Source organism: Heliconius melpomene, chromosome 9 (assembly GCF_056956725.1).
Source record: "Heliconius melpomene rosina isolate 202511_hmr_F chromosome 9, ASM5695672v1, whole genome shotgun sequence".
In the NCBI taxonomy this organism is placed as follows: domain Eukaryota; kingdom Metazoa; phylum Arthropoda; class Insecta; order Lepidoptera; family Nymphalidae; genus Heliconius; species Heliconius melpomene.
Window position 1 is genome coordinate 5736902 of NC_140397.1, and position 23941 is coordinate 5760842.

Sequence of the window (23941 nt, forward strand, 5' to 3'; positions counted from 1 at the left end):
CTTTGCGCTGGACTTTCCTAGAAGGTTAAACTCACACATGTATTGCTATTTGCAGAGTAGAAATCACAGAGTGCTATTTATCGAATTAATATTTTTTAAATGTACTATCTTTATTTATTTCAATAATCATTATTGAATTGACTAGTGATTCGCTCATTCGATTAAGGGGAACGAAGTATCTTAATACTAGGTTCCCTTTGCCTACCCTGTTATGTGCAGGCTACCGCATGAAAGTAAAAAAAATATTTTTTTATATTTAAATAGGCAAACGTGGTAATTATACAAAATCTATATATAAATTGTAACCTATATATTATTCTTATGTAACCTATATTGCTATAAAGTTTTATCTAAATCCGTTCAGTAGATCTTGCGTGAAAGTTTAATAAACGTCAACTCTCTCCAGATTCACATTTATAGTAATAGTAAAATTTCATGTTACATTTTATATCTAGAACATAATAAATAATAATAATTAATAAGCAATAACAATACTTAATAAACAAACATTTTATATTAAAAAAAATACTATTTAAGTTTAACTAAATAATTCAATCATTCCATACTAAAATACTCTACACTCAACTAACGCACACAAACAAGACCTGCGCGTGAGCATCTACGTCGTCAAACATCGCTACTATTACGCTTCTGGAAACCCAGTTTTAGTCTCGTTTCGCGTTGAGCGTGACAGTTTTATTTATTTAGTTCAATATTTGTTTCATTTACAACCGGTAAGTCTAATATTTATAATTATTTTTACAACCTTTTACAACCATTTTCAGAATATAATAACGAACTTGTGGAATGTGCTGTAATATAATTATATTTCTTATTCATGTACTGATTTATACTTCTGCTCTCGTATATATACACGTAGGTAAGTAAGAAATATATTTTGGTATACTTAATCGTGGGTTTTTTGTTTGGGTTGCCTGTGAAGTTAATATTTTTAACTGACTTAAACAAAAGGCTATAAATGTTGGTATGAAATCATATTTAATATGCCAATCTATTCAAGCACGTGTATATAATATGTTTGTCGACAAATTTGTCGATAATAAATATCGTGGTGTGATTGTAACTGCGACTGATTGTAGTTTCGATTTTAACTAGAAGAAATAAAATATTTAATTTTAAATCTTGGCTCTGGCATCGAAGAAGTGAAAAGCAGCAGAAAGAATTCAAATCGCGGCGTTGAGTTCCACCGTTCAGCAGCCAATGCCTCCAGAATTCGGTGGAAAGTAGGGAACGGGAATGTCTTCATGGAAATGGAGTGTATTCACTACGTCCCCAGGTTCCTCCTGCCTGATCTGCTATTTGCGGAAGTCACTGAAAAAGAAAAAAAGATCACAATGAAATGAATATTTTTTGTTAAATATGGTAAATTAAAAATTGGGCAATTTTCATCAAAATCGGTTAAGTACTTTTAGTTCCAGATATAATATACAATAATTTAATATCAATTTATTTTTTAAAAATATTTTAAATTTTAACAGTTCGTGTTACGTCTCTTCAAAGTTTCTAACATTAATTTTGAATATACTTTTATTAAATATGTGAATAAATTTTACATTTTTAAATATAAATTATTATAAAAAAGATACATTTAAAAATATAAAAAAAACCACTCTTCCGAGGGCGGGACAAGGGTCCAAGCTATCGGTGGCTAGGGCTCCAGAGAGAGGAACCGCCGCACAATACGTGCCGTCTCAAGTAACACTGCCTTCTGTATCCGGTTCTTGATCCAACAGCTAAGCGATAGCCTCTTAAGGTGTTGGTCGAGGCTTTTCGCTATTAAACCGTTAACCGAAACCACTATCGGCACAATGATAGTCGCATTGACATCCCACATGGCGGTAATCTCATGGGCTAGGTCCAAATATTTACATTGTTTTTCTTTTTCGGCCTTCACGAGATTGTCATCATGTGGGATAGTAACGTCAACAATCACTGCGCGGCGCGCCACTCGGTCTACTAGTACTATATCAGGTCTATTGGCAACAATATACCTGTCAGTAATAATAGACCGATCCCAGTAGAGCAAAGCACAGCTATTTTCAAGAACAGACATGGGATTGTACCTGTAGTAAGGCACCTCCAATTCTACAAGGCCATATTGAAGAGCAAGTTGCTGGTGTATTATCTTGGCTACTTGATTGTGTCTATGCAAATACTCACCATTAGCAAGATGAGAACAACCAGAGACAATATGTCTGAGGGACTCCCCAGGTCGATGACACGCCCGGCAGATGTCGATAGTGCCATCTTTCATAATATGTCTCTGGTAGTTCCGTGTCTTGATAACTTCATCCATAATTGCACAGACAAAACCTTCAGTTTCTCCGAAAAGATCCCCGAACTGTAACCAAGATAATGATGAAGCAGTATCCACGTCCTGGCCCACTAGGGCTCTATGGAATCTACCATGCAGCTCCTTGCTCTTCCATACAGCCATGCGATCAGAAGTAGTAAGTACTACAGGCCGACGCCAGTTCTCTTTGCCCAAGGAAAGAGGAGTAAGGCCTTTGTCAACTGTCAACTAACATTAATTATTATTATATTACTTAAGTTAAGTTATTAAATCTTATATGTACACAACTTGGCTGCTTCTTTATGAATTAAATACATACATTCGTATTTGTTTGTATAATACTTTGTAATGGCATACATCCGTACATATGACAGACGAAACATTGTCACTGGATACTGACACAAGCGAGTTCTCAAGATTATACTAACTTTTGAATCTCTGTCTGTGTTCTTCATCAACAAAAACCATTTCAAAATCTTGAAAAGAAACAAATTTATCTTCAGATAGGATCTGAAGTAGGATTACTTATAATACTAGAGCCCGCAATGAAGCTGGAGCTTGATATGTTGGGAATGGCGACTCCTCGGATCTGAGTTCTTCAGAGGGAAATGGTTACTATCCAGCTATCCTCTCAGTTTGGCCAGCAGAGTGGAGTGCAAGAGCTATATACTCGGAAGGATGAAATGCTTAATTTGCGTAATAACTGAGAAACTCGCTCACAAGCTTTTCCTTCTCCACACTCTTAGCCGACCACGCTGATGTTGCACCCAAGGCATCACGCCGCTTAGTGGGCTAATTCAGTAACCCGGTCCATCCAAATTCAATGGGTCAATGCCCAATCCATACAATGATGTTCCTGATTATCCTGATGATATCCATATTTCCCATAGTTTCTACACATTATCTGGTGACCATCTCTTGGCCCGTGGTTACTCAAGAATGGATCCCGTCACAGTAAAAAAATAACTTTCTATAAAGGGCCTCTTCCTGTTGACCTGGTTCTTTTGAAACCGAGAATTAGGCGAAATGGTAAAAGCAAGTAGGTATGAAATAAATAATCAAAATAAATAGAACCCCAAATAGCTAACTTATTCTAAAAAATTTAAAAATATTAATAATTATCATTTATTTATACAGATATCAGTTATTTTATTGCTTAACATTGTACAATGTTGTTTTAAGTGTTAATTTTCACTTGTTATCATAGCAGCACTCATTTTAATGGTGAGTCAATGGGTAGGTATATGTTTTTATCACAATGTAGAACTAAATGTAAATATTGAATAATTAATTATTATAATTTTATTTTTATAATTAAAACTAGCAGCCCGCCTGCGGCTTCGCCTGCGTGAACTACGTTATTATTAATTTCTTTCCATGAGTACCTACGTCCTATAAGCGTCGTCCATGCAAAATTTGAGACTCCTAGCATTTGTAGTAACGAAGTTTCATACAAACTTTCAACCCCAAAAACAACCCCTTAGAAGTTGAATATTGCAAATTCCCGTCTTAGCGAGCACCTACGTCCTATAAGTAACTCCTATGCAAAATTTGAGATTCCTAGCACTTGTAGTTTCTGAGATTTCGTGATGAGTGAGTGACCTTTCGATTTTATATATATACTCGTAGATAAATGTAGATATGAAAAAATATCGAAATTTGACAAAATTATAATTATAAGAGTTACAACTGATATTATGGCAAAAAAATGATTACATCTCTTTAGGTAATTTTAAATATTGTTAGTACTAAATACTATTGCTAGTAATAAATAGTACTATGTAACACTACTTTCTTTGCAAAACAAAAAATGGATTTTTTCATGGGATTTTTTATAATCCTTATTTCCTAATATGCAACGAAATTTTAATACAATTATAAGTTTAGGCGCTCCTTGGAAGACTTTAACAAGCCTTTGTACAACTTGTCAAATATCAACACTAATTGAGTATCTAATAAGAGAAGAGGATACATATACATTATCATTATTTTCTGATATATTTTTATTATAAAAAAATAATAATTTCATGACTTTTCTAGCGTACCAGAGTAAACAGAGAGAACAAACACTCTGTCCAGAGAATTTGATATATAGCGTATATAGTTAAGTATACTTTGTTATACTCAATTTTAATGTATTTTGCTTTTTTTTTGTATAAGTATATGCTTTTTTAAGTTGTCATATCAAATAATGATTTTGTTTTTTTTCAGTTAATTTCATGCATGTCACGCTAGTAAATCAATAAATAAATAAATAAATAACGTGCTTACGGAGTCATGAAATTGATTGGTTCCTCCTACTGACCTTAAATATATAAGTTGATAACTAAAACGTATAAATTCTACTAACTAAATTAAATAGGTATCTTGAAAAATTTTAACATTTCCATATAAACATCGTTTTAATTGGTTTTTTTATTTGAATTAAGTCTTTGTACTGTGAACAACCAGTCTGGTTGCGTGCTAAAGTATTTTCGTGACTCACCTTATATAATAGATATAAATTGCTTACATTTTCATTAAAATTATATATTTCTTAAATTTCACGTATTTCGTATATAGCAGGGTAGGCAGAGGTAACCTAGAGACCAAACATTCCATTAGTTACTTTGGGCTCGAACACGAAACAATGGTTCATCCCCACAAACCAATTCATTCCCACGAAATAGAATCGAACCCACTTTCATCACGTTGTCAGTCACATGGTCCCCTCCGCGGCAACTTATGTTAATATTGTATTAAATAGATTTTAATTTTAAAACTCGCAACTAATAAGATATTTTCGCAAACTCGTTGAGGTGATATATAGTAGCTATTGTGTTTTACATAAGATCTGCTTTAGATACAATGCATGAAAAAAATTGAAAGATTTTTCACACGCTTTTCCTCTTTTTATGAGGCTATAGGCATTGAAATTGAAGTTGTTACAAATGATTTTTTTAGCTTTATGTCTTATCTCGCACACAGCAGGGTAGGCATAGGGAACCTAATGTTAAGACACTCCGGCATTGCGTGTTGAGTAGCGGAACTCAACGCCGCGCTTCATGTCTAGATCAAAACAAAGAATTGGAAATATTTCATTTTTATTTCAAGTGGGAACGATTTTTGAACTAATGTGCCAACTTATCTAACCAAATTGTATTAACAACGTCAGTATTTGAACCAGCTACCATCAAAAGCAATTAAACATATTCCTTCGCTTCGCTAATCCATAATTCTATTCATTAATAGAAATTGTTATAACAATATATGATAGAAATATCTGCATGTGACATCGAAATGAACGTATGCAAAACTCGTCCTACCCGTTGTATCTGGCTCGCATTGACTTTGTCTAGATACAGTAGTAGTTCATAGTAGTTAATAAGTAATTACTGTAAATTATGTTATATTTTTAGTTAAATGCGTTATTATTAATTAATAATAGATTATAATTATATTATTTGTATAACGTTATTTTAGTAACGTTTATTAATAGTACAAGTATCTATTGGCTATAGGCTTGTTTCATAGAAATACATTTATATAATTATGTTTTAATTATAATTAGTTTTTACAATTTTATCTTTTAATAACGATTTCTCTTTTATAACTTTGTTTTGAATACCAACATTGTATTTTAATAAAAATATAATATACTAAAAATCTTATTTTTTATATTTGCTGAAACTATATGTATTTAAAATGAAAATATTTGTTAAAAAAACCCGGAAACTTTTGCGAAATTTGCATTTTTGCCACAATTCCAACCTGGTCAATAAATTCAAATTAATTTTCTAAAAATAAATCTTTTTTTCTTTCATTTTTTCAGGGTAATAATGGTACCAAATTTGATATGCGGACTTAATCTCCGATTAAAATGTCTAACAATTGGCTATTTGCACCTGGTAAGTTGTCATCTAGTTTATTCGAATCTGACGAACTCAGAAAAAAAATGTTGCTGATTATAAAATAAATAATTATTTTTGTTATAGTTTTAATGTTGAATGTATTAACATTTTAATTTTACCCATAAATTTAACAACAAAGGAAATAAATACCCTATAAATATAGAATCGGTTTCGAACCCACAACTACCTAACCTTAAGTACCTAATTGAAACATGGTACTATCGTTAAGAATTCTAATATATTTTAATAATAACTTTCAGTTAGCCAGTGTCGTGGACATCGCTTGTCACGTCCTTATTGTTGCTATTCTGTCTAATGGATTCCAATGCGACATAAGAGAAGAGAGTGTAAGTATTTATAAACATATATATATATATATATATATATATACTAGCGGACGCGCGCAGCTTCGCTTACGTATTTATGGGGTAAATTCTAATAAACCATGAAACATGTGTTCAATGAAATATTTTTAAGTCTAAATTTCAAATTTAATAAAAATCGGTGGCGATTTAAGATTTTTTCCATACAAATTTTCAACCCCTTATTTGCACCCTTATGGAAAGAATTCTAGAAAACCATGAAACACGTGCTCAATTAAATACTTTTAAGAGTCTGAATTTCAAATTTTATAAGAATCGGTGCCGATTTAAATTTTTTTCCATACTATCTTTCAACCCCTATTTCGCCCCTTTAGGGTTAAAATTTTCCAAAATCTCTTCTTAGTGGATGTCCAGATTACGAAAGTAAACATCTGTCCAAATTTCACCTTTCTACCATTAGCGGTTACGGCTGTGCGTGCGTCTTACCTCAGTCAGTGAGGACAAGTCCTTTTATATATATAGATATATATATATATATATATATATATATATATATATATATATATATATATATATATACTAGCGGACACTCGCAGCTTCGCCTGCTTATTGCTTAGGGGTGAATTCTAATAAACCATGAAACACGTGTTTAATGAAATATTTTTAAGAGTTTCAATTTCAAATTTTATAAAAATCAGTGGCGATTTAAAGTTTTTTCCATATAAACTTTCAACCCCTTATTAACACCCCTAGGTTATGAATTAAAATAAACCAAGAAACATGTGTTGAATGATATATTTTTAAGAGTCTGAATTTCAAATTTTATAAAAATCGGTGTCGATTAAAATTTTTTTCCATACAAACTTTCAAATAAGGGTTAAAATTTTTCAAAATTCCTTCTTAGTGGATGTCCAGATTACGAAAGTAAACATCTGCCCACATTTCACGTTTCTACGCACAGCGGTTACGGCTGTGCGTGCGTCTTACCTCAGTCAGTGAGGACAAGTCCTTTATATAGATAATACTAGTGGACCTGTGCGGGGCTACGCCGGCCTGAAATAGAAATATTAATAAAGAAATTGAAAAGATTCAGTCAATTCAGTAGAACAGTTGTATAAAATAACTGTTACGACAATTTGTCGGACTATATACTTTAAATTGACATAACTTTTTTATTTATGAATCGATTTTAATAAAATAAACCCTATATGTTTTCGGAAACTTGCCAGAATCCAATAGTGAAAACATCATCTTAATCGGTTAATTCTGAGATTAGCGATAACAAAGGCACAGACAAACAAAAAAAAAATTTAAAAACCATTGTTTTGGGTTCTATTAGGTTAATAAAAGTTCCCAATAACATTTTTTTTAAATATCTTCCAAGTACAGACACCGACTCTGTTACGATTTTATTATAAGTATAGATACACAGATCTACGTAAAAATTTATAAGTTAAACGGAGTTTAGAAATTGTAAAGGGTAATGTCTAGCTAGTTATTTTGTTTGAACTTGGCTCGACTCACTGCCGCGTGTCCATACTTATTATATGAAAACAATTATATGAAGTGGTATTACTTATTATGCTAATACGAACGTCAGTTGATAAATCAATTAGTTATACTTATTAACGATACTTAACACTGTCATTTTGAAAAATAAATATTATTCATATTATATTAAATTATTTATTTTTGTTAGTCAAAAATGTATATAAATGAAACATAAATATATGGTGGTGGTATGGTTCTTTGATTATGGCGTTCCGAACGTACCAGTTGAGAATATATCACTTCGCATGTCAAGTTGTATGGAGAATACGGAGAATCTTTTGTAGGTATAGTATATAAAAGAAACCGGTCAAATGCGAGTTGGTTTCGCCCACTAGGATTCCGTACCAATTTAATGATAGTAGGTCAACTAATCCGATAAATAGAAACTTATAGGTAAAGGATCAATACAAGCTTAGTAGTTTCTAATGATCTATATACGAGTATTTCATACAAAATTAAACGAAACTTATACTAACAAAATGAAGATTGTACTGCGTGTCCGCTCATTTTGTACGAAATGTACTACATATATATCTGTAATGATCTTTTATCTATAAATATTCATTTGTGGAATTTTAGATTTTGCTTATATTCTTGCCAATTTTTTTAATTGTAGGTTCACGGGAAGTATAGTACTAGCCTATTGCGGTGAAGTATATAAGAATGCACCAAAAACAATGCATTTATTACATTTACTAAGAATCTTATTTTTTCTCTGCTCCTAAATATAATGATTAATTATATGTTATTTTTATGATTCCAGCTCTCGATGATCGACTTACCCTGGCTCCAGCTAGTCCTTTTGGTCATCAATTTCGGGACCCATGGCTTCTACCCATTCCCCTTGGACATGCGCTCCTATTACGATCATATAAATGTCGTAGTGGGATCTTCACAGCCGAAATGTTATCCAGGGATGCTGCATTTAAGCCTTATTGATATCATAAACTTCTTAATCAACGTGATTTGGCTTAAATTCGTCATTGCGTTCGTGACTGCTGTTCATAAGGTACTATATTATTTTAAACTTTATTAGATTATTTTAAATAAATATAAAATATGGGTCTGAGCATACGTATATAATAAAATATTGTATATAATAAAATTCTGCAGTGTATTCTAGGTTTGTCATTACCAAAATTTAAAATATCTGTGAAAAAATTCTAACAAGTAAAGCTTATTACACTGTTCAAGAATATTTCGAGGATAAACATGTATGGAATTAATGTCTATTGAATGTTGAGTTTCTTGCCGGCTCTTCTCAGCAGAACTGCCTTCCGAACCGGTGGTAGCTTTTTGTTGACACGTACCTTCGACGATTCAAAAGTGTTTATAATATTATTTTTTTATAAATAAAGAATATTTTGAATTTGAATTTGAATTAAAAAAGCGACAAACTGAAGTCAGTGTTGATATTACGCTTTTTATTATTATATACTTATATTTTTATAGACTAAAGTAAAGTTATGGGACTATTATATTTTTATTACCTTTTTAATAACATAGTATAAAACAAAGTACTAGCTTTAAACTGCTTGTGCAGTCAATGTAAAATTCACACATGATTCAAGAGGAAGGAAGATTTATAATGTAATGTCGTAAAAAACATAATATATTGATGACCTTGGGTCTATATTCATCTTCAACTCTTGTAAACCTGTTTTGGTCCTCGGATTCTCAATAAAAAAAGGAATTGTAAAAAGAGGAAGTAACGAAATAATGATAATCGTGTGGTCCACACATGTGAAGCCATGTGAAGAACACTAGTTATTTTTAAAAAATCCTATTATTTTATCTTAATTTTAATTTTACAGAAAGATCCAGAGCCAATGCGCATGTTCTTCGGCCTATCGTTCCTTAAGTTGGTTGTCCAAATGATATATTTCTTGTACCAATTTAATATTGGATTTGTGAGTCCGAGCTACTCCTTCCTCGTTATGATTGATACTGGTATGTATGTTCTAATTCCATATAGAAATAAAAAAATATTCTTATATATAAATAAATATTAAAATTGTTTTTTTATTACCCGAATCATTAATTCTATGCGAAATATAAGGTGAAACTCAAATAAGAAAAACGATCTCTTTAAAAAGTTAGAATCTCATTTATCAGATATCCTATAATATTATAAATTTGAAATTTTTTTGAAGGCTGGATGCTTATTCCACTTTCACGCATAAATTATAGAATGGATTTTTAGCTTAAAAATCAAATAATTTTTTTATAACTTAAAAATAAGTATATTTGAATAAATGTGAACAAACAAAAAAAAATACATTACAACGATACTTATAATAAAAAAAAGTTATTACAATATAAATTAAAATTTTATTTATTATTTCACAGCAATCGCAGCTATCTTCCTAATGATAATCAACGCGTATATACTGGAAGTGCGTCATTCTTTGTTACAAAAGAAAATCGACCAGCCACCCTCATATATCGAATGCTTGATTAATACACCCGTAACGAAGGTGGACGAGAAGAAAGAAGCTGTGGTAGTCATTGATGACAAAAAAGCTGAACTGCCCGTTGAAATGGTAGCCAAGGAGGGGTTTTGAACTGATATATTTTAGAAAATTAATAGATATATTTTTAGGTATATTATTGTAGATTGAAAAGAAGAAGAAGAGAAGAAGAAGAGTAGAATCTAATTTGGTTGAAAATGATAGTATCAATGATATTTATGTAGACATATAACGTTTATTTAACTTTTAAAGACTATCCAGTGCTTGTAATTCTTCACTTTAAAATTAAATAATTTTGACTGATTTTGATATTTTTTCAACACAAAAGATGTTTATGTATGTGAATCAACAGTTTAGTAAGAAATTCTAGACCTATTTCTTATTTTCTTCAATTAGGACAACGCTAGAGCTCTTGACTCATACTTTTCTTCTTCATTTATTGTAATGTTACAAATTAAAATATTTATATTATAGTATTATGGACACGAATTATAAGATAAAAAAGAAAAAGTTTTAGGTAGACTATAATTATATAAGCTTACTTCATCGAATTCCTTTATTTATATTATTTATGTAAGTAATAATAAATAAATTTATAAAAAAATAACTGTATTATTAATATTAAAGCTTTAAACAATAACTCATATGTTTATTGAGTACTTTTTACTTTTCTTTTTAAATACACTCTTTAAGACACTCCGTTCTTACTAGGACACTTCCGTTCACCACTTTTAGCCGAATTCTGAAGACATCGTGTGTTGAGTGGCGTAACTCAACGTCGCACTTTGCCTCGTAACCAGTGCAAGAAGATGAAAATATTAAGAATTTCATTTTCTTGTATCAACATTAAATAAAAATTGAAATGAACTGGTATTTTACAATAAAAATTTCAAGAAGAAAAATCTATGTAGGTATGCCGTATTTACCGAAAATACCCTAAAACCCAAATAAGCCGATGTAATGGAAAATATGGGTAAGCCTTTGCTGAAAATTCTAAATTACTATAATACAAATATCTATACTGTTTTTTGCGGTATCAACGGCCATATCTTTGTTTGTAAGTTAATGTAGAAATACATTTTTTTCAGCAGAGTATATTGTTTGAATATCAACTCGATATAACTAACCGTTCCTGAGATAATGGCTCTTAATAAACAGACAGGCAGACGGACGGACAATAAATTGATCTTATAAGGGCCCCTTTTTTCCTTAAAGAGAACGGAAACCTAAAAAGAAAATATGTTACAAAAAAACTAAAAGAATTAATATAATTTTCCACGCATGTTATGAAACTGGAGTTCGCGTTAATGATTCGAGCTTCACTTGACCGAATTATTTTACCTAGGCCAATTAATTCTTTTCATTAAGGTGAAAATAATAATTCTAAAAAAAACCTATTGCACATATCGTTATTATAATATTTTTCGATATATCTTTGAACTCATTAAAATGTATTATTTTTATTTATTTTCTTCTTTATTTTTTTCTTTCAGCTTCTCTCTGGATCCTGCACATACCAGGGTAGGCACAGGGAACCCAGTGTTAAGAACTCCGATCCCTATTTTTCGCCGAGTTTTAAAGGCATTGCGTGTTGATTGGTGATCGCACTTTTCATCGACACTAGAGTAAAGAAATAAAAATATTAAATGGCGATTGGGTTAAATTCCCAAAATCCACAAACTCGCGCTTAGAGTCATATTTTGGGCCACTGCGCCGTGACTATAATAAAAGTACCCGTAGGTAAAATTTCTATAAAATGAAATAATATTACTGCACTATTAAAGACAAAATGCGGCGGAACATAACGCCGCGCAAGTCTTGTTACCAGTTATTATAAATACTAGTTACCAGAACGGGGAAATTTAAATAATTAATTCTCTTGAGTGGGAATCGAACTCACAACCGTCGTTAACGTCATATAAGAAAATATATCAATTGTTTATTTTTGTTGAGAAACTATTCTATTTATATCTTTGAATGTTCTAAGAAATATACTCAGAAATGTTTTCTTTCACTCACCTGTAAGTTTCCTAGTCGGCTTATCTCCGCACACTTCATTGAATACAAGCTTCAAAGAGATAAATATGATAAATGTTGTTTCTTATAAAAAATATTTAAGGATTGTTTGGGAAAATTTCAGCAAAATTTTTGTGAATGTATACCTATTATTAAAAAAACGTATTAGCTTTTCGATTGAAATGCGAAATAATAAATAACGATTTAAATTTAGGAAAAGAAATAGCCAGATACAACCGTGTGAATACGTCTACATCTGTAAAGGCGACAGGATGTATGTTCGATTCCCACTCGAAGATATGGAATATCCACTCAACACGCCTCCAGAATTAGGCAGAAAGAAAGTGACACTAGGCTCCCTCTGTCTACTCTGCTATATGACCTCCATTCATATGAACCTGAAAAAAAAAATAGCTAGCCTTCTCTTCATATTGCAGGATATACATACACCCAGAACCTAATATCCAGACAGCTTTCAAATGCGAAACGTTACGTATGAAGTTGTTGGACCTAGCATTGTACTATGACCATATTGAAAACGTGAAAATAATTAGCTTTATCCTTTTCGAAATACCCACACTATTATGAAATTTGAAAAAAAAAATGAAAAAAAAATCGCTTTTAAATAAAAAAAGCATATATTACTAATTTCTAATATATTCTCTTACCTATACCTTCTTTCCATGAAGAATATTTCTCCACACATCTTTTCACAAGCAATTTTGTTTGTTTAAATTTCGTTTCGCTTATACTTCACCCCTACAGAAGACGTGCGCATTTAATTTAGTTAGCAGCTAAGTCGACTTCACAAATTGCATGCAGCGAACTACTATATACGAATAGTGCAACTTTAATTGAATAACTTAAGAAATCCGATGCTATTCATTAATTTTTATTGTATTTGGGAGTTAGATTAAGTTTCAATCTAACTTTGTCTACGAGCGTGGAACAAAAATAGGCTTTCTGTGTCTCTATATGCTTTTTATTTCAAGGGTGGGTTCAATTTCCGATGGAATTAAGTGGTATTTCTTTTTTTGGTAAATAGACAAGATCGTAATCGTAAGATCGTTTGCGTAAGTAAATACAATTTACAAAATTGTTTATGATGACGCTCACGTTACATATAGTTCTAATTTAGTTGGTAAAAAACGTAGAGTAACAATTTAATCATCTCTACAAAATACTCGTTCCAAATTCCTCATTCAATTTTCCAACAAAACCTGACCTTTCCATAAAATTTGGTGCTAACCGAAAATTCTGGGTTATTTCCTTAATTCAGGACTAACCGTCTTTGTCGCTGAAAATGCAACTTTACCCAAAGAAAACACCCAAGTACATAGTTGCCGACGTTGGCATATTACCCACTTAACTCTATAATAATGGTATTCGCGGTACAGTCAAGCTAATAATTTTAGTAAAATATATAAAAAAATACACAATATTCATCCTTTTCTGTTAAAAAATAAGTTTTATTATCCCTTGCAACATATAAGCCTTAGATTTGAAGTACTAGATATCCTGTATCACCTGGAACACATCCAAATGCTCCACATCCAATCCACTGTGGTAAGCACGTACAGGCTATACCTGTGATAATGTGCCTTTATTAATTTCTCTATATATATATATATATATGAATGTATTTCTGTTTGTATTTCATAGAATGTCAGGCTAATTGCATACACGTTGGGGTTTCATGTTAGTTTAGATAGCATTTAAAATGTCAAAAATCTTTTTGTTTGTTTGTAAAAAATAAAAATATTTAACCTTTTTTTGTGAGGTATCTGCAATTAATATGAATTGAATTTTCGTCTTGTATACGAGGTTTAAATATTAAATTATTTTTATTGTATAGTTTGTTTTTAGGGTTCCGTACCTTTTTAAGGAAAAAAAGGAACCCTAATAAGATCATTTTGTTGTCCGTCTGTCTGTCTGTCAAGACCCTTTATCTCAGGAACGCTTGGTATCGGGTTGAAATTATATATTAAATATTATGGGATAATTTTTTTTCTATATTTACTTTGAAAAAAGATATGACCGTGTAATCGTATTTCGACACTATCAAGGGAATCAAAATTCATCAGGGTACTTCCAGTTAACCTAGAATTATGAAATTTGGTACAGTTTACAGTTCAAGCGGGCGAAGCCGCGTGGGCCTGTACTGCTCTTTTTTCTTTTTGTTATGCTCTTTTTTCTTATTTTTATTTCATTAAAAACAGTTTCTAAACTAGTAAAATACGATGTAAATAATTTATATGTCCAAAAATGTAGATTAATTTCCTTTCATTCGAAGCCAGACCTTTTTCATTTTACTGGCTTTCATATAAATCATAGTTTTACTAGCTGAAAGCTTAGTGAAGTTTTTTATGTATGTAAACGTAAATCATAGGTTTTATTAGGAATAAAAGATATAATGTTACATTTATAACTTCACCAAATATACTTTTGATAATTTAATTCATGAATAATGACAAAATAAATATGACTGTAAAAGCTACAGGTTGTGGTTCAATTCCCATTCGAGCAAATTCAATATTTATTTAAATTTATATTTTCATTTCTTAACTCTTGTATCGAGGCAAAAACACGGCATATATGTATAGAATTCGGCGGAAAATGAGGAAAAGAGTATCTTAACACTAGGTTCCCTCTGTGTGCCCTGCTGTGAAGTATACAACATGAAGGTGATTAAAGGATTAGTTCATTACAGTCGGTGTGTAAAGGAAAATCAATCTACTCATATAGTTTTTTTTAGTTTCGGTCTAAAAAACACTTCCTTTTTTCGCCGAATTCTAGAGATTCTTTTATAGGAGCGGAATACAACGCCGCGTTTTCCCTCGTTACTAGAGGGAAAAATATAATATTAAATGTTTCATTTCATCGAATGGGGATCGAACTCACAAACTCTCGAGTGTACAGTTACACGTTTTTCCTCTGCGCCACTACTGCTTTGTTTAATAAAATAAATTCTAATAATATAAATAAATATAAAAAAATAAATAAATAAATAAATATCCTTATGAGTAATATTGTTAGTCGTCGCAAGTAAAACTTAAATATAAAACCAATAATTCGTTTTATACTATTCGAGTTTTAGCCGACAACTTAGATTGGATCTCGTATGAACTTCTAGAAGTCCTCTTTTAGTAATCCCCTAAATTCCCGTGAGAGCCTACATGCCAAAATATAGATATGTACGCAACGTGGTTTCGGCAGTGCGTTGTCTGCCAGTTATTAAGTTATAGAATGGAAAAAATATATTTTTACATTATATATTTTTTGCTTCACGGTGTATCCCGCATATAGTAGGGTAGGCAGTGGGAAAAAACAAAACAGAATAAAACTCCGTTCCCTAGTATTCCACCGATTTTTTCGAAGCGTTGTGTTTTGAGTGGCGTAGTTTAACGCTTTTGCCTTGTTACCAGAGCAAAGAAATGAAAATGAAAATATTAATAAATAATAATTCATTCTTCCGAGTAGCATTCTCTCTCTCATACCCTCTTCTTTTCCTACATTATACATATATAAATAAATGCTACTCAACAAGACGAGGCGTAGCGTTGAGTTATGCCACTTATCACGCAACATCTTAAAAACTCAATGTGTGTTCAACGATGTAAAAGCGTAAAGCTACTTTCTGCACATTTATTTCATTAAATTCCATTCCTGTAATAATATACGTTATCACTATAATGAAGCAATTATAAATCAGTGAATATATTAATATATACAAAACGTGTGTGATTATTAGAACATAATCTAAAATTCCAACGGTCGACCTTTTCTGAATGGAGATGGATTCGTAATGTTTATTTATGTAGACAGCATTTACATAATGTTTATTATATATGTATCAACGATATTAGGCCTATCCTCATTGAATGTTTTGGAATTAATTACTATATTTTTATTAAAGGCACGCGCGGCGTTTAGTTCCGTCACTGAACATGCAATGACTCCAGAATTCAGCAGTAAATGACCCCCTAAAAAGTATATTCCTGTTATGTAGAGACCATTTACATAATGTTTGTTATATATGTATTAACGATATTAGGCCTATCCTGATGGAATATATTGATTAATGACTATATTCTTATTAAAGGCACGCGCGGCGTTTAGTTCCGTCACTGAACATACAATGCCTCTGCAATTCATTGGAAAATGACCCTAAGTAATATCAATGTAGTATCATAGCTCCTAAGCGAATAAATAAATTGATGCTCATTTTTTAAGTCGGTTAAAAGAGTGACTAATAACATTTTTTTTTTATTAAATTGAAGAAACTAATGATAAAGCCCGAGAAAAATTAATTTATATCACGGATTATAAGATTTACTTTATAGTTCATAATATTTTATTCGACGTCAGGCACTGGTTATAAATGGTTTTAAAATCTCGTTGTACGTAGAAACATGAACATTTTCAAAGAAATTAAACATCTTTTATAATTATTATTCATTTAGTCTTAAGAAAAAGCTATTATTATTTAAATACATTATTTCACATTATATAGAGTTTATTTTTATTTTTTAAAAGGCCTTTGAGGAAGACCGTTAAGACAAAGGCCCGCGCCAGTGGAACCGGCCGGATGAGGATGCTCTGACCAATGTGAACGAAGGAAGGAATGTAGTGGTGCGCAAGCAAAAGAAGAAGGCGGCAGCAGTCCAATTTATATCGGCCTGCGCGCACCAGGGCGCGGTATTTTGAAGCTGATCTTTGGTTTCAAAAGCTGATATCGTAAATACGTACTCATGCCTAAGGCTCCCTCCCTTGGCTCCTGTAGCCCTGGGCTGGGCTGGCTGGCTGGGTTGAGGAGGAGTACCATGAGGTTTAAGTAAGCAGTGTGGATGACCTGCATCTGCTGGTCCTTGAGTCCCACATAACCGGTTTGAGTTCTGATTCATCCGGCGTACCAGTAGAACGGTTTTCTCATATAAAAAAAACAGGTGCGTAGGTGTTAGGGACCATTAAAAATAATTTCTCGAACAAATGTAGTCTGTAGTCAAGGAAAAATATGACAATAACAATTTATATGGAAATATTATTTTATTATTGTACTTATTTTAGAATATATATGGGAAAAGTATTTTGGTAACATTACTAAAATTTATGTTTAATTTTATATTTATATATTAAACATACATTGTGAAATTAGGTAAAAGATTGTTTTAATGTGTATTTAAAAGAAGATCTTTAGACCTACATTTTGGTCACAAAGTTGCTCGGAGTTTCTCTCTTTGACTCACACGTAGCACCCACCTAACCACCCAACCACTAGTGAATTCATGGAATACTCAGTGATCTCTTCTTTACAGTACCTTTTCTATCATTGAGTGATAAAAACATTGAGTAATGCTTAACTATATATTTAATATAGAATTTTTATAGCATTATAAATCCTTAGTCATACCTACAAAATAATAGTTTAGTTTTAATAGTTTATAAAACAATAGTTTATTTTCTTATAATAATAGTTTATTTTTAGTAAGGCCCTTTTGTAAGCAATTTAAGCAGTTAATTTTTTTTAAAATAGTTTATATATTTTAAGAGTTCCGATCTACAAATTTTATATATATTTTATCTGTGCAGTGCGTGACGAGTCCGGCAGCTTCAAAGTTCAGTTTTAACGGCGTCTCTTCACACAATTCAAGTTTATATTTTCGGAATATTGTTAAAATTCCAGCATTCATCGGCATTTTTGCAAATTTAATACCTGTAATAAAAAATATAAGGTTTCAAAAAAGTTTGGTTCTTTTATTGTGAAAGCCAAATTTCTGCCAATCAACTTATCAACTGCCCCGAAAGCAGAGATCGGAATGTCTTATATCTATATGTTCTCTCTACCTTCCCTAATGTAAACTACATTAGGGACACTAAGGCTCAACCTTTCTCAGATTTTTCTCGGAATTCAGGTTCATTAGAATCCACAGAAATAACGTTCATACACACACAGCTTACTAAATCTCATAAAAAGCACCTAATAGATCAAATAATCATTTGCTTAAATTTTCCACATGTGAACATGCAACCTTGGAGTTTTATATCATAGTAATACATAAAAACAATATACAACACGTAGTTTTATTAGACTTATTAGTCATATATTATCTAATTAAAAATGTTTATATAATTTAAATTTTAAAATCTTTAACATTTATTTAAGTTATAGAAGTGATTTGCTTAACTCTATGCATAGGGCAATATTAAAAAAAATAAGTTTACATTCTTACCAAGACATATTCTAGGCCCGTTTCCATAGGGCAAGTAAGAAAATGGATGGATCTTTTTCCTCTCTTCTCCATAAAATCGTTCTGGACGGAATAATTCTGGTTCTGGGAAGACTTCAGGATTTTTGTGTAAATGATACACGGGTATGTGTATACGATCACCTTTTTCTAATGTGAGCCCTGTTGGTAATGTGTACTTCCCCATAACTTCCCGAGTTAGCAGACCTAGTACTGGATATAAACGAAGAGTTTCATGAATACAGGCCTCGAGGTATGGCAGTTCATTGACACAATCATATTCGATAACACCGTTTTGTTTAAGAAAATAATCATCTATTTCTTGTATCAATCTATCCTGGGCGTGCTTGTTTTTCGCTAGTTCATATAATAAGAAAGACATAGTCGCTGATGTTGTTTCATAGCCCGCAGCAAATAATGAAAGCGATTGATAGCCAAATAAATCGTTGGTAACTTCTATCTTTGTAATTTTGTCCTCAAGCTTCAAATTGCTAAAGGTGTCGCAAATTAGATATTTTTTCTCCTTTAATTTTAAAAAGTGATCAACAACATCACTTCTAGTAGAGCCACTTGCCAATCGATTGTCATAAGCTTCTTTGAATATTTTATTAAAAAACATAGGTATTTGTTCATCAAACATTGCAAGCCCTAAGCCGTAAAATAAAGATGGCCACATAGCGCGAAATATGAGTTTCAAACTCCTTTTGATCGATACGTCAAAGATCTTTTCACCAATTGTAACAAAAAGATTGTCTTTTACGTTGTGTTCTAAAGTGTGAGCGTTAACATCGTAAGTGCATGTCATAACACATCTCATAGTGTATCGTGCCATCAATGATTCTACTTCAATTTTCTCTTTCAATTGTACTAGACCATCAAGATATTCATCAAACTCTTTCGTACACTCGTTAATCAATGGAAACATGTCTCTAACTTTTGTAAGAGTAAAAAGCGGTGTTAATGTTTGTCGCAAAGCTTTCCATTCTCCACCACCATTGAAAAAAATATTTTTTGTTAGAGTTTCGCTATGGGCATAATCAGTGGCCTCTCGCCCGCTGAAGTACGCGAAGTCCTTAGATAGCACAAGCCTCAATATATTTGGATCTTGGACTATGAGGGCAGGTTCTGTGCCATAAAAACTTCCAATGTAAGGCTCCTTTGGAAATTTCTGACATATTTCACTTGTGACTTGAGCCAAATATTTCTTTAGTAAAATATATTCCTTGTAATTACCAAATATTAAGGTAGGTTTTAAGTAGGGAACATTTCTCTTTTTCCAATAATCGTCATTTTTAGATACAGTTCGATACACAAAATATAACAAAACTATTAGTAGCAGTAAAACTAAATACATTTTCAACGTCAACACAGTTCACAATTTAAAAGAAGAATAATTTTTAAACAATGTGAATTATCATATTATAATATTTGCTTATTAGGGTGGCCATAAGTTTAGAGTGTAAGAATTATTATGTTTGTTATCTCACTTTTCAATGATGATGATCGTTCCAACAGTTTTTCTGTCCTACGTGAAAATCTAATTGCATATTCCATCAAGACATTCATCACCAATGCCATTTAATTTTCCGATAGATGCAATTGAGGTGGTGTATCTTTGTATTATATAAGAAAGTTTTTTGGAAATGAAGTTTACAATTATTATGAATATGTTTATTGTTTATGACCACAGGGTTAGTTTATTTAAGTAAGGAAATATAATAAAACACAAAAGATTTGGTCGTAAGAATTGTACAAATGTGAATAACTCCTCAAGGTCGGCTGGTTCGTTATACGTATTATAATACAAAGTCCTCCACCGCATCTGTATGTCAGTCTGTTCGTGATAAACATATAAAACTACTATACGGATTTTCATGCCTTTTTCAACAATAGATAGAATGATTCCCAAGGAAGGTTTTAGTATATAATTTATAAAGTTTTTTTGTAAATTGACTGAAACACAACAATTATTGTTGCTAAGGGCGTAAATAACCTAACCTTCTGGAAGCTATAGTCGCGTGCGCCGCCTAAACCAGCAGATGTAATTATCATAATGTACCAGATTATTGTAGATCTATAATAATACTAGAAAAAAGTCCGTGATAGCATATCCCTATCTCAGACAGTTCACTCGCTGTAGTTACTTTTATGTTCGAAATATCAATGAAAATATTAGGTTTGTTTTCGAAACTCTTTTTTTTGTTTTATATTAGTCCTTATCTTAAAAAATACGTTCGTCAGCTTTACTATTTAATACAGATTAAAATTGTTCTCAGTTCAAAATTTTATGCGAACAAAAAAATATTAATTCAAGTCAGTTTCTTCGCGACGACACTCTAAAAAAAAGGAGTGTAGGTATTAGGGACTACTAAAAAGCTGTTCTTGAAGAAATATTTACATAAAAATATGATCATAATAATAATAATTTATATGGAAATATATATTTTTACTATACTTATTTTAAGATATATACAGAAAAAATATTTCGTAATTTTACTAGAATTTATATTTAAATTTATATTTATATGATAAACATAAAAAAATATATACATACATTGTAAAATTAGATAGAGAGCTCAGACACCGGAGGAGAGCGTTAATGCGTATTTAAAAGGACCCCTTAGAACCTATACTCTGGTCACAATTGCCAAATACTGCTCTAAGTGCCCTTCTTTGACTCACGATGCGTCTCGCACCCAACCACCAGAGAGTTCGTCAAAACTAACAGATTTCTTTTTTGCAGTACCTATTAGATCGTTTTCTGTTAAAAACATTAACTAACGCTGTATATTTGTATATATAACTATATATTTTTATAGATTTTGTATATCGTTATAAATCGTTAGTTATACGTACAATATAATCGTTGTAGGTAAATCCTTTTGTAAGCAATTTAAAAATTATTAAATATTTAATATAATATGTTTTACGAGTTCCGATACAAAAATTTTATATATATTTTATCCATGCAGTGCGTGACGAGTCCAGCCGCTTCAAAGTTCAGTTTTAACGGCGTCTCTTCAGACAATTCAAGCTTATATTTTCGGAATACTGATAAAATTCCAGCATAAATTGGCATTTTTGCAAACTTAATACCTGTAATAAAAAAAAAGTTTCAAAAAAAATTCTTTTTTTCTTATAAAAATCAAATTTCTATCATTCAACTGGTCAACTGCCCCGAAAGCGGAGAACGGACTATCTTGTATCTATAAGTTCGCTCTGCATATCCTAATGAATTCGAGTGTCAACATTTGATGGAATACAAAGTCAAGTTCATTCGAATCCACAAAAATCCAGTTTCTTATACACGCTTAGCCAACTGAATCTCATAAAATTTTTATCAAATAAGCAGCTAATAATCATTTGTTTAAAATGTTCCACTTGCAACGTGCAACCTTGAAGTTTTTATCTTATAAAAAGTTATACAAAACATAGTTTTGTTAGACATGTATAACTCAATTATTTTATTAAAAATGTTAATATAACTTGAATCTTAAAAATCGTTAATATTTACGTCAGTTATACATGTTTTTAAATTTATGTATAAAAAATATTAAGTACACATTCTTACCAAGACACATTCTAGGTCCGTTTCCATAGGGCAAGTAAGAAAATGGATTTATCTTCTTCCTCTCTTCTCCGTAAAATCGTTCTGGACGGAATAACTCTGGTTCTGGAAAGATTTCAGGATTTCTGTGTAAATGATAGACGGGTATGTGTATACGATCACCTTTCTGTAATGTTAACCCTGTAGGTAATGTGTACTTCCCCATAGCTTCCCGAGTTAGCAGACCTAGTACTGGATATAAACGAAGAGTTTCTTGAATACAGGCTTCCAGATATGGCAGTTCATTCACACAATCATATTCGATAACACCATTTTCTTTAAGCAAATAAGCGTCTATTTCTTCTATCAATCTATCCTGGGCATGCTTGTTTTTCGCTAGTTCATATAATAAGAAAGTCATAGTAGCTGAGGTTGTTTCGTAGCCTGCAGCAAATAATGAAAGCGATTGACAGCCAAATAATTCATTATTTGCTTCTACCTTAGTAATTTTTTTCTCAAGCTTCAAATTGCTAAAAGTATCGCAAATTAAGTATTTTTTCTCCTTCAATTTTAAAAAGTGATCAATAACATCACTTCTAGTAGAACCACTTGCCAGTCGTTTGTCATAAGCTTCTTTAAACATTTTGTTAAAAAAGACAGATACTTGTTCATCAAACATTGCAAACCCTAAGCCGTAAAATAAAGATGGCCACATAGCACGAAATATTAGTTTCAAACTTCTTTTGATCGATACATCGAAGATCTTTTCACCAATTGTAACAAAAGGATTGTCTTTTACATTGTGTTCTAACGTGTGAGCGTTAACATCGTAAGTGCATGTCATAATACATCTCATAGTGTATCGTGCCATCAATGATTCTACTTCAATTTTCTTTTTCGATTGTACTAGACCTTCAAGATATTCCTCAAACTCTTTAGTACACTCCTTTATCAATGGAAACATGTCTCTAACCTTTGTAACAGTAAAAAGTGGACTTAGTACTTGTCGAGAAACTTTCCATTCTCCACCACCATTAAAAAATATATTTCTTGTAAGAGCTTCACTATGAGAATAATCGGTGATTTCTCGCCCACTGAAGTATGCGAAGTCCGTAGATAGCACAAGCTTCAATATATTTGGATCTTGGACTATAAGGGCGGGTTCTGTGCCATAAAAACTTCCAATGTAAGGCTCCTTCGGAAATTTCTGACATATTTCCCTAGTGACCTGAGCCAAGTATTTCTTCAGTAAAATATATTCACTGTAATTACCAAAAAATAAACTAGGTTTCACGAACGGCACATTTCTCTTTTTCCAATAATCGTGGTTTTTAGTTATGATTCTGAACACAAAATATATCAAAATTATCAAGAGAAACAAAACTAGATACATTTTTAACGTCAACACAGTTCAAAATATTTGCGAAGTATAATTAAAGGAAGCATATTATCATTTCGTATAATGTTTGATTATTAGGGTGGCCATAATTTTAGAGCGTAATAATAATAATTTTTATTTTTTTTAATCTCACTTTTTGAAAATAATCGTCAAAACAGGTTTTCCGTCTAAATCCTTTGTCAATA

The 23941-nt window shown here is 31.5% G+C and overlaps 3 protein-coding genes across 4 annotated transcripts; 1 reads left to right on the top strand and 2 right to left on the bottom strand.

Annotated features, from left to right (window-relative positions):
- The first annotated feature begins 580 nt into the window (after positions 1-580).
- Positions 581-10855, top strand: LOC146536350 (uncharacterized). Of its 2 annotated transcripts, XM_085190001.1 has the most exons (7): positions 665-734; positions 4355-4417; positions 6126-6201; positions 6465-6551; positions 8842-9087; positions 9893-10028; positions 10428-10855. In XM_085190001.1, exons 3-7 carry the CDS (start codon positions 6133-6135, stop codon positions 10640-10642), a joined length of 753 nt encoding a protein of 250 aa, XP_085046127.1. In that variant the 5' UTR covers positions 665-734; positions 4355-4417; positions 6126-6132; the 3' UTR covers positions 10643-10855. The 2 variants fall into 2 exon arrangements, with proteins under 2 accessions (XP_085046126.1, XP_085046127.1); XM_085190000.1 differs by lacking the exon at positions 4355-4417 and having other exon boundaries at positions 581-734.
- A 7038-nt stretch (positions 10856-17893) lies between these two features.
- Positions 17894-20173, bottom strand: LOC146536351 (cytochrome P450 6B5-like). Its single transcript, XM_085190340.1, has 2 exons — positions 18796-20173; positions 17894-18278 (listed from the first exon to the last, which is right to left on the bottom strand). The coding sequence occupies exons 1-2, from the start codon at positions 20162-20164 to the stop codon at positions 18109-18111; spliced, it is 1539 nt and encodes a 512-aa protein (XP_085046466.1). The 5' UTR covers positions 20165-20173; the 3' UTR covers positions 17894-18108.
- A 1095-nt stretch (positions 20174-21268) lies between these two features.
- LOC146536352 (cytochrome P450 6B5-like) lies at positions 21269-23768 on the bottom strand. Its single transcript, XM_085190339.1, has 2 exons — positions 22382-23768; positions 21269-21906 (listed from the first exon to the last, which is right to left on the bottom strand). Exons 1-2 carry the CDS (start codon positions 23748-23750, stop codon positions 21737-21739), a joined length of 1539 nt encoding a protein of 512 aa, XP_085046465.1. The 5' UTR covers positions 23751-23768; the 3' UTR covers positions 21269-21736.
- Between the last annotated feature and the right edge of the window lie 173 nt (positions 23769-23941).